The sequence below is a fragment of the Mus caroli genome, unplaced genomic scaffold (assembly GCF_978045245.1).
Source record: "Mus caroli unplaced genomic scaffold, Mus_caroli_1 scaffold_4, whole genome shotgun sequence".
NCBI classification, from domain to species: domain Eukaryota; kingdom Metazoa; phylum Chordata; class Mammalia; order Rodentia; family Muridae; genus Mus; species Mus caroli.
Genome location: NW_028227259.1, coordinates 7856107 through 7868204, shown reverse-complemented (window position 1 = coordinate 7868204; position 12098 = coordinate 7856107). Strand labels below are relative to the sequence as shown.

The window sequence follows — 12098 nt, the reverse complement described above, 5'->3', positions numbered from 1 at the left end:
CAAAATATGAGGAAGGTAAGTTCTGTCCTGAATCATAAGTTGTTTGGGAAGGAAAGAAACATGAAATAGTTGAAATCTGTTGATGTAGCTGTCCTCAAAGGTGAGCTATCCTCATGAGGTTGTAGCCTGGAAACACAATAACTATTTGATATACAGACATACTAGTTTAAGTAAATGTCTATTAAAGTGGAGTTGTGGGTTCCTAACTACACTCTAAATACTACTTTTCATACCCACAGGTAAGTATATTCTTACTTCTTATTGAGGAAACTTCTCTTTGGAACAGACAGACAATTACAGAAAACCACAACCAATCAAAATGCCAAGTTGTGGAGCCCAGTCCCAACTGAGACAGCTCCTGTACCTAAGGCTCAGGGATCATGGCGGAAAGACTGTCAGTGTGGAGGAACAGGGTTTGCTGTGCAAGAGTGTCTCTTAGGAATGTGAGAATACACACACACAAAGCTCACCAACACGGCTGCCAGAAACAGGACCAGAACAAGAACAACAACAATAGACAGGCTAACTTGGATGGGGAAAGGGTAAGGAGGCCTCCACCCCACACAGAGAACTGCAGGCAACAAAGGATGCCAGGTGTAGGGAAAATAGTCACCAACTGGTTATCCAACACACGCATACAAATAACTACACAGACTGAGTAGGTTGTACCTATGTACTTAGAAATACACACACACAGACACACACACACAAGGAATTAATGAAAAAAGAGGCCATGCATTTGAAAAAAAGCAAGGAGGGGTATATGGGAAGATTTGGAGAAAGGAAAGAAGAGAGAAAAATGATGTAATTATAATTTCAAAAACTAAAATAATTAAAAAAATTTTTATTATAACAACATGATGATGATGGTGGTGATTATGATGATAAAGAACTAGTCAGACCATCTAAAGGAAGAAGGAAAATAAGGCACAGTTTAGCCAAAACAGTATCTAGATTGAAAGAAAATTAAATTCAAGGTCTATGACTCATGCGGCTTGTTAGTTAGGAGGGCTTTCTAGGCCTAGGGCAAAAAACAAAGGCTGTTGCTGTTAAGTTATTCCAGGAACTGGATAGCCATAAAGATAGGAGAGACCTGCAAAGACATCCGGACTATCTCAGCAAGGATGCCCGGACTAACTCAGCTGAGTCATAAGCACCTGCCCCTCAGAATTGCTGTTACCTTGATCTACACATACAATTTGCTGATGTTTAAACTGTCCAATTGTGTGTAACCACGCCAATTCTTCACCTGCCCCCAACTTTTTTGTATATAAACCCCTAGCTTCTGAGACTCGTGGTCGACTCCTCCGTCTCCTGCGTGAGACAAGTGTCGGCCTGGAGCTCCATCATTAAACTACCTCGTGTGTTTGCATCAAGACGGTCTCTTGTGATTCCTTGGGTGTGCGCACCATCTTGGAACTTTAGTGGGGGTCTCCCTACTAGGGTCTTTCAAGATTTCATATTTATATTTGGAGATAGAGCCTTTGCAATAAGTTATTTGTACATTTCTTGTGCATCAATGGGGTCGCCTATGAGAAGTGGAGGTGGCATATGTATATTTATCAAATATCTATTTACCACTGCCATTGTCTGTCTTCTGCAGGCAAGAACCAGGTGAAGTCATGGGAGCATGAGCTCTTCCGTTAAGAAATCCTCTTAGAATTACTTCTGGAATAGTGAGGCTCTAGTCAATATTGTAAGCATGTTGCCTCCTGGTTTTACTGCTTAGGCTCTCAGCTCTTCAACAGTGCATCTGGAGCTTCCTGAGCACGACATATTGCAGAAAGGAGATGGCAGATAGCTCATTTACTTGGGGTAAGTAGGAACATATCTACTACTCTTTTTTTTTTTTTTTTTTTGGTTTTTTCGAGACAGGGTTTCTCTGTGTAGCTCTGGCTGTCCTGGAACTCACTTTGTAGACCAGGCTGGCCTCGAACTCAGAAATCCGCCTGCCTCTGCCTCCCAAGTGCTGGGATTAAAGGCGTGCACCACCACGCCCGGCTTATTTACTACTCTTAAGCAGCGGACTCTATCACAAATACTGTCAATCAGCAAGCTGGGTGGAGTCCAAGTAACCAGGAAGCTGGATTCTAGTGGAGAAGATTTTTTTTTCCTCAAAAGCTGAAATTCAAGAAAACATCCAAATATTGAGAGCTTCAGAACATTTGGCCTACTTACTGACGTGAGCCTGGGCTTCCTTACTGCTCATAGTGGTCTTATCAATTGCGTTACTCTACCCACCAGTGAGGAAAAAACTGTAATTAACAGATTTAACCACAGTTTTTCAGAGCTTGGGAGAAACCAAAAAGGATTGACTCCTCTGAGAAACTCTGTTTTCATAGTGATGTTTTAAATCATCCAATATTCTCATCATTGTAACGAAGGGGGCCACTTGATGGTCTCCAGCTAAGGTTATGTATTTGGAGGAGATGCTTTGAGGCATGCTTTCTTCTTCTTTCTTTCTCTTTCTTCTCTTTCTCTTTTTCTCTTTGTTCCTCTTCCTCTCCTTCTTCTTCTCCTTCTCCTTCTCTCTCTCTCTCTGATGTTTTTGAGACACAGTTTTTCTGTATAGCCCTAGATGTCCTGGAACTCACTCTGTAGACCAGGCTGGCCTCGAACTCAGAAATCTGCCTTCCTCTGCTTCCCAAGTGCTGGGATTAAAGGCTTGCACCACCATTGCCCGGTGAGGCCATGCTTTCAGTAACCATGAAGAGTGTTTGAGGTGAGAAAAACAAACAAACAAACAAACAATCAATCAATCAAACAATCAAGCAGGCTGCACTGACAGCTTCAGATGAATGGCAGCAAGAGGACATGGCTCTCCCAGATGGCAAACATTAGAAAAGTTCTTATGAAGGTGAATGGTTCCTTAGGCAGGGAGGTAGGCAGGGTGGAGCCAGGGGCTGAGAAAAATGGACTGGAGAATTCCTCTTAGAGAGATCTATTTTAGTCATGGAGACTGTTCGTCCTAGACATTGCTCTTGGATCAAGGAGACTGGATTAGCAAGCTTCTTGGCGACATTCAGACTTCTATACTATGGACCAGGTGCCTGACTGCTAGGACCTTCCCATTTCTTCTTGCCCCTCTCTCTTATTTTTTTTCTGCTGAACTACAACACAACACTGACATACAAACCGAAGACATTGTATGTAACTTGACATGGTTCAGATGATTGAAACAGTTTCATGGATAGTTTGTTTGTTTGTTTTTTAAATAGCTGATATTTTAAAATTCTGCTTTAAAGTTTATCAGGGTCATACAGAATTTTACATCTTTGATCTAACAAAGATGACTTGCTCACTGACAGCTAAAGTCCATGTTCTAGTGGACTGTACTTAACTAATGGTGGAGGCAGAGAACACAATTAGCTTGAGTAGCTAGATGATGCTCAGTAAATCTGTGATCAATTAGGTGTGAAAAAGCTACAGACAGACAAGTGCTTAGCAGCTATTTTTGTTACCACTATATCAGAGCACAGGATAGGTCTCTTATTGTTTTAGTAGTCTATTTAAAGTGACCGTTTACATCGAAAGATACTTCTTCTATGTAAGGAGGCATTAAGTAAATAAAAATCTACACATTCTTTTAACCCCTAGCCCTGCTCAATGCTGTATGCCAGTGCCCAGACTGTATGTGCGACAGGTAGGTGAGGACCAGGTGCTTGTTGAATGAATTAGTAGCTGACTGAGTAACAGACTTCACCACCCACTTAGGCTATTTTGGTAGTTCTACCTCAGTTATTTGTTTTTCTGACTCAAGCCACTGCTTGGGCAGGAGCAGCCAGACCTTATGGTGTGATGGCTCACAATGAGAAAGATTGCTGTACCTGGATGCAAGGGACCTTGGAATGGCAATGGTGATTCTAGTCCATTCTTCGAAGTCCCCAGTATAATAGACAGTAGGTTCACTCAATTCCCTGGAGTTCCCTTCACATCCTTTGCCTGCTGACGCTGGGAAGCATCCTTCCTTCACCAGAAACCATGACATGCCAGCATCATGTGAATACTGCAGGAGAACCGGAGCAGTGCTGCTGAATTGGCTGGTGCAGCCTATGTTTAGCTGTGAGGACAAAGGCAAAATTAGATCAGGCTTTGTTCAAAGATGACCTTTAACAAATTAGGTGCAATGGCATCCAGGGTCCCTGCTACATGTTGGCATGACATTTAAGTGATAAAAAAGATACAACTCAGACTCAACCCAGGACCTCTGTAAACTCTGGAAGGTTTCAATAGAGAGTTGGACAAAACTTATCTTCTAGGTTTCTTGAGAAGGAAGTATTTTTTATTCTCATTTCCAGAGCAGATAAACAGGTAAGAAGGCTGAGAAGCAGCTGTCCTAAGGAATGTGGTTGCTCAAAGGGTGGCTGCCTCTGCTTTCTGTGTAATAAGCACCATGTACTATCTATATATCTGTCTGTCTGGTTCAAGACAATTTTTTAAAAAAAGAAAGGGAAAATAAAGATCACTGTCAAGGAAAAGCCAAGTTTCTGTCACAGACTCAATTAAGTAATGAGACAGAGATGTTATGTGCAAGTCACATGACTGTCAACATAAAGTGGGCATTGTTTAAAAACTGTAAAATATGCAACCGCCACCTCCCTGGCACAGCTGTTTTTCTGCCCTTTATTTAGAGGTACATATTCTGGATATAGAGTTGAAATTCTCATGTGTTAAGAACTTTCCTCCTGCTTCCTGTTCAGAGTGCTTTATTACTATGCGCAACACTGCACAGGGTGCTCAGTTCTCCCTGTGGGTGATTTCCAGAGAGGCTTCAGGAGTGATATCGCTCAGAGCATGGATGCACTTCAGATTTTAAAAGTTCCATGTATTCCTTTTATTAAAGGAATCCTTTTAGCTCAGCACTAGGTTTTGGCATTATAGTTGAAGATTTTCTTTCCCTCTAAATGAATGTATGAATGAATTTGAGTGTTGTTTAGCACACCCTGTTGACAATTGTTACTGTTCCACAGCCTCTCTATCATTTGGTTGATGATGTCAGGCGCCGTGCAGGGTGCCATGGGGCCTGGGACCTATGCTACTGGAACCCCTGACTGTGCAGTGACTGTTTACCTTTCTGGCTTCTTCTCTAGCTCCTGATCTCCCTGAGGACTGGGGCCAGGGTTTGGGGTCTACATTCCCAAGACCTTATACTGGTCATATGGCAAGCAGTTACCAAGACTGCACCAGAACTATATTCTAATATGAATGAAAACAAAAGACATTTAAGTATATACTGACCACCAATCCATAATTAATACCTATCATCAACCAGCGAGCACAAATTACTAGGTGTTTAGTCGTGAGGTGAGAATTAGGATTTTCTTAAGTATTATATGCTGCTGCCATTTTAAAATACCTGAAAAATTCACTATGTTTCTCTCACTTTGCTTTTTCAACTTCAAAATATCACCGTTCAGGATTTAATGTTTACCCTGCCATGGTGTTGGGGATAAGTTAAACAGCAGACTTATCAGATAAGAAGCAGAATAGTATTCAATGAATGTATTGGATATTAATATTAAGTATCACCCACACACGCATGTAGATGCACGCACTGTTATCGATACTTCCACTGGAGTTTAATATCAATATACAAAAAGGCAAGACTACCATTTCCTAATTATTTTATTTATGACTATCTTATATAGGTCTGTAGAAACTATATTGAAGAGCTAACTATCTCTTTAATACTTCCACTTGTAAATTATTTAGGGTCTGCATTCTATTGTTATATAAGGACCATGTAGTTGTAGTGGCTCATTAAAACTGCATTGCTTTCGACTGCAGAATTCACCGGTGGGATTTTATTATAAACAAACACGATGAAACTTTGATTAGGTTCTGAGACAGGGACTTGTCAAGGTAAACACTCACTACTTCTGTTGGCATGTCCTCACAGTATGAACGACAACATGCTTTAAGGAGAGTGAGGGAGAGCAGAGTGAAGCCAAGTTACAGGGAGGGAATTCTAAAACACTATAGGAGATGCGTAAAACACAGGCTGGGCTTGGAGCACACTTAGTGTGTGCAAGGTCTGGGCTAGACCTCCAACACGCCACAAAAACAAGCCCAAACCACCAGTGAGACAGACAAGTCTTATCTAGGATGACTTGAAAGCAGAGCGGTTCATTACATCACTCTCAGATCAAAATACTCAGCCAATTTTAATTTAACTATGGGAGAGTTTCATGAACACCATAATGCGATAGGAACAATTTCTGAGACTCCTCCAAAACTAGCCAACTGTCTCCCTTACCAATAGAGCTGAAAGACTTCACCATCCTAAGCCTGTGGAGCCTTTATTTAAGTGTGTCCCTTCTTTAACAGAATATAAAAAACCTGTGTTCTCTTTTTGCAAATAAAGGTGGAAGTTTTCTGTCCTTTGGCCTGCTCTGGAAAGACCCCTGCTGCATAAATACCTTGAACTGCAGCACATATCCAGGTTTCAGGGTCAGATCTCGAGTTACTGCAAACCGGTCTCCATCTGACTTTCCAAACACCATGGCTGACGGCGTGGTTGCACAGAAGCTGTCATTTTTAGCCATCCCTTCATTAGCCAACATTAGCCACACACTCATTTGGTTCATAGGGTAATCGAAAGCTGGCTTCTCATAGAAGTTCTATTAGGGACAACACAAATGAAACAGGAAGACAGTTGGATAACACTGAAAACACAAAAACATAAGCCCCAAATCACCAGTGCTACACGCTCAGTTTGTCACGCATGGGCCATACACCATTCATGTTTCTATGAAAATACAGAACTGCTAAACTAACATACATAATACTAAAATACAGCCATATTTCCTCTTGATGACTTAGCAACCAAAAAATCTTGCCACCTTGTATCTAATTATTGTTTAAACACACTAACTGATAACTTTACTGATAGCTAGACTTCACAGTCTTTCTCATGTCTGAGCCACCAATGAACTAGCAGCCCAGGACTGGACTTTCTTACTGCAGAGGGGAACAGCCACAATATGAATGTAGGCATTCTATTAACTAAACTCACTTACCCAGTTCCCTGTCTGACACTAGGTTCTTCAGGAAGCCAGTCATTCTTCCTCTGGTCCACTGTTCCACATGAGACTTACCTGGGGCAAAGTTGGGTTGACAACTGGAATAACCTGCTTCTGCTTCTCTGACAGAATGATGATGTCATCAACGGCCCACTGGTCATAGTCCTCCCCCGAGAACACAGGCTGCCACCAGCGGAACCTGGTACAAGGGGTCTTTGCAGCAGCTGGGAGCTCCAGGTAGACAAATCTGCATAAAAACAAACCCTTCATGGCTGGGAAAGGAAACGCTCTGCTGTCCTTAGGAGCTGGCAAAGTATCACAGGAAGAGATGAGAAGGCTTAGGTTCATTTGACACCCCTGGTTCTACAGATGTCTCTAGGATGGATGGATCACACAGGATGCTTATGCAGTAGGAAAGCCTGAGTCTGTATTTTGTCCATTTCACTTGTCATTATGTTTCAATGGACACTGAATCTCTGGCTCCTTAGTGTAAAGGCTACACTGTATTAAAAGTTTTGTTTGTTTTTATTTTACATATGAGTGCTTTGCCTGCATGTATATAGACACCATGTGTGTATGTATTTATGTATAAGTAAGCAACATTACGTAGTATGTCATGTTGGTCATACGATGGTCATAACTTTTAGAAGAATTATTTACAGTTGTTGAGATGCCTCAGAGGGTGCAGGTGTCTGTTGCCAAGTCTGATGACCTATTTGATCTCCTGTGCCCACAGAGGAGAACCTGTCCTACGACCTCCACCTGCTCACACATACCCACACCAATTAACATTGTAACAATACAAAAGAACAATCTAGAAGAACTTGGCCTTCTATTGCGTTATTACATTAAAATTCAACGTAATCCTTATTCATGGTGAAAGACAGAAGAGGAAATAACTATCAGTAAACGATGTGAGGTTGGGCGCTATTAAAATCTTAATGGATATCATCATTCGACAATTTGTTATATACACAGGCATTATGTAATACAGTTCCTTACATTTTAAAACTTAATGTTTACCATAAGCAAGTCCCTAGTCTGTAAAATAATTTAAGATCATTTTAATATTTATGTAATTTCCATTTTATAGGAACACTGTGCATATTTTTCATATTTTTCTTACTATGTGTAACTCCTGCCATAAATCCTATGCACAAAGCCTTTTGCCTTTGCTGCTTGGTTTAGATAAGATTTTAGGTAAGATTCTCAGACAGGAAATTACCAGGTCATATTAATTACTGACATTTAAGATTTCTAAAGTCCTTCCTCGAAGGGAGGTAATAGTTTTCAGATGGCATGAGAGGGTCTTTCAGTTTCATGTTGCGAGAGCACTTGGAAATATAATTAAAGATGGTATGTAGCCTGTTTAAAAACAGAAATTATGCAATGGAATCTCAATATTATCCATGTCTTAATGAATATGTGTTTTTGGTCTTCTCTGCTCATTTTTTTTTTTTTTTGCATTCACTTTTAAAAATGGGGTCTTAGTGCTTAAAAAGTAGCTTGAATAAACTCTTTGTGGGACAACAATCATTTCTCATATTTGTTGGAACTGTCCTTCTAAATTTGTTTTCCTTGACATCATAGTTACATACACACAAAAGTGGTTCTACATTTTTGCATGTAGCACATTTCTATGTGAGTAGTTCTTTGCGTCATTATTTTCCCATTGAGTTTGTACTCTGTTTAGGTGCTTTTTCAGGATCAGCAGTGATCTGTCGCTGAGATCAAGAAGCCCTAAATCAGTTTTCACAGCTTTTGATGATACAAAGTGACAGTTTAGACATTCCTCTCTCCAAGTGTTCACTAGAGCTAACATGGCCTGATTACTCATTTATTTCACTAACAGCTGGCATGTTCTTTTTCACATATACATTCTTGTATGTGCCTGCATATGTTCATGTGTGTGCAGGTGCACGTGGCTGTGTAGTTGCTCATGCACATATGTGTATGTGCTATGGCAGTCAGGGCACACCCTCAGATATCTGTCTGCCTCAGACGCCATCCTCCTTGCTTTTGAGTCAGGGTCTGTCACTGGGGTCAGAACTCACTGCTTTGACTAGGCTGCCCTTGCAGTGAGCCCCCTCCTTGTTTCTGCCTCCTCCCCAGCACCCCTGGCTTTCTACTTAGGTTCTGGGGCTGCAACCTGGCCATCCCTCTTACACAGCAGGCACCTTACTGACTGAGCTATCTCTCCATTGCCTATTCACTTGAGTCAGTTTCAGGATCATCTATTTGGCTTCATTGCTTGTCCAGTGTCTTTTCATTTTAGGATTTTAAAAATATAATATATGCTACTTTTTATTTATTTTCTCCAAATTTAGGCTGTGTTGTTAGCTTCTATTTCTAGACACAAAGTATACCACGTACAGGAATCTAACAAAACAAAGAGGCAACTTTATTCCCAAGTTTTCAGGTTTCCTCTTTGTGGCGTCTATACTATGTCTCACTTATTGTTGTCTTTTAATATCTGGAGGACACAGTGCAGCACTCTTCACAGCTATCCTCAGTGAGTATTGTCATTCAAGTCATTTTCAGTGTGTGAATTGTTTGTTGCCATCATAGTCTTTTCTCATATCTTCCAGCTCAAAGTGTCTTCATCAGCTTAGTGTCATCTGAAGTCTGAATCTAGCCTTCCATAAAAATTTCCACAATGAAATATTTTTATTTATTTATTGTTTGTGCATACATATATATCTCTGTGCACTGCTGTGTGTATGTCATATGTGTATCTCTGTGCAGTGGTGTATGTCATATGTGTGTGTGTCTCTCTGCACTGGTATGTGTGTTCATGTGTGTCACTGTGTACTGGTATGTGTATATCATGTGTGTGTACATGTGTGTTACTGTGCACTGGTGTGTATATGTCATGTGGGTGTCCCTGTGCACTGGTGTGTGTATGACATGTGTGTGTGTATGACATGTGTGTGTGTATGTATGTCTCTGTGCACTGGTGTGTACATGCCATGAGTGTGTGCATATATGTGTCTCTCTGCACTTGTGTGTATATTTTGTGTGTGTGTGTGTCTCTGTGCACTGGTGTGTATATGTCATGTTGCAGGAAATATTAAATAGAAACCACGATGTTCCTGCGCTACTGCTGTGCACTGGTGGGCCACATGGTTCCAGCCGGGTGATCTGAACTGGGTGGTTCCTCTGGCAGGGCCGAAGCTCCCAAATTCCCTTCTCTACCACACTAGACCCATACAACGACCGTCCACCAAGTGGTCAGCCACCACACCACCCATCAACCTGATAGAATCAAAACTCTAGAAGCTTATAATTAACCAATCAGATGTATGTATCAATATATTCCCAATTTACAAGATTTCAATGTAATAACTTCAGAACCAATTGATAGTGATAAAAGCTTTATCCCAATAATTCTAACCTTATGATATCATAATTACCTGTGGCTAGTTAAAGCCATGCTGGTTCATATCTGCCTCCTTCTTGGCCTCTCTCTCCCTTTCCCCTGAGATGTTCCCTGTCTCTGCATCTCTTAGCTCTGCCTCCCTTTCCCTGTCCAATCACAGGCCTCCTGCTGCACTAATGTAATTGGAGAGGGAAAATCCTGCAACATCATGTGTGCATGTGTATGTGTGTCTCTGTGTACTGGTGTGTGTATGCATTGGTGTGTGTGTACACTGAGCATGTATGCATATATATGTGTGCATGTAGAGGACAGAGAACAACTTTAGGTGTTGGTTCTGTTTTTTTTTTTCCATATTTCTTTGAGACAGAGTCTTTCATTGGCCTGGAACGCTGCTAAGTGGCACAGGATACCTGGTCAGTGAACTCTAAGGCCCTCCTGTCCTGTCTTCTATCTCACTATCACTGGGATCACAAGCATCATTACAATGTCTGCCTTTTCTTTTCAAATTCAAGTTCTCAACAACCACTTAGTCCTCAGCAATTTATTCCTTTCTATTTGTTTTATTATTTTTTACAGGTTCTTCTGAAACTTGCTCTATAGCTCAGGCTGTGACCCAACCATGATCCTCTTGCTTTAGCCTTCCCAATACTAGTTTTTGTAGGTATAAGCCACTGCGCTTAACTAAATTAAAGATTTTTGCATAGTCTTTGTGGTAGTTTGAATAGACTGGAATGCTTGGTCCCCAGGGAGTGGAACTGTTAGAAAGGATTAGTAGGTGTGGCCTTGTTGGAGGAAGTGTGTCACTAGGTGGGCTTTGAAGTTTCAGAAGCCCTGCCCAGCTCAGAGTCTCTCTCTTCTCCTGCTGCCTGGGTATTGGAATGCAGAACTCTCAGCTCCTTGTCTGCTTGCTGCCTGCCATGAAGATAATAGACTAAACCACTAAAACTGTGAGCAAGCCCCAATTAATGTTGTCTCCTCACAGCTATAGAAAATTGGCTAAAACATTATTTGAAGTAGAATTCTATAGAAAGTGTGTCACCTTTAAGAGGACCATTTTTTTTTTTTCCAGACAGGGTTTCTCTGTATAGCCCTGGCTGTCCTGGAACTCACTTTGTAGACCAGGCTGGCTTGAACCGCCTGCCTCTGCCTCCTGAGTGCTGGGATTAAAGGCGTGTGCCACCATACCCAGCAACCTTTTTTTTTTTTAAAACAGCAAACTTATAAACTCCCAATCTACAAAATATGTAAAATTTAGGTAGCAAAATTAATTTGATTTGTAAAAATTAAATATGCATTTTCTTCAATAATTTTCAATACAAGGCTTAGTTATAATGTGTAAAACAGGACTTTAACATAAGTTAATATTGATTGGTGGTTAATATATAAAAAAGAATTTTATCTCCTCATTAAACTAAAAATAAGAGATAAAAGACATACTTTAAAAATGGTCTTGAATAGTTTTAAGTTATGTTCATATAAAATGTAAAGATTAAACAGAATTTCAAATACTACATAATCACAAAAGAACCAAGGTTAAATATACGTAATATGCCAACTGCCTGGTATAGGCATTTCCATTAAATGTGATTATTGCCCTGAACGGTCGTTGTCTATGCCATTTCAGAATTCTATATAATCTCCAGTTATCAAGATAAGAGCCTGGGTAGGTTATGTGAACAGCTTTAGAAAATCCAAAC

General features: G+C 40.7%; 1 protein-coding gene across 3 annotated transcripts in view; it reads right to left on the bottom strand.

The window, feature by feature from the left end:
• Reln (reelin) overlaps positions 1–12098 on the bottom strand; it is a 444727-nt gene that overhangs the window by 103903 nt on the left and 328726 nt on the right. For all 3 annotated transcript variants that reach the window (XM_021163945.3, XM_085836457.1, XM_085836458.1), the window contains exons 26-28: positions 7098–7269; positions 6420–6620; positions 3828–4060 (exon numbers count right to left, since the gene is read on the bottom strand). In XM_021163945.3, the coding sequence (XP_021019604.1) occupies positions 3828–4060; positions 6420–6620; positions 7098–7269 (606 nt within the window). The remainder of the gene's footprint in view (positions 1–3827; positions 4061–6419; positions 6621–7097; positions 7270–12098) is intronic.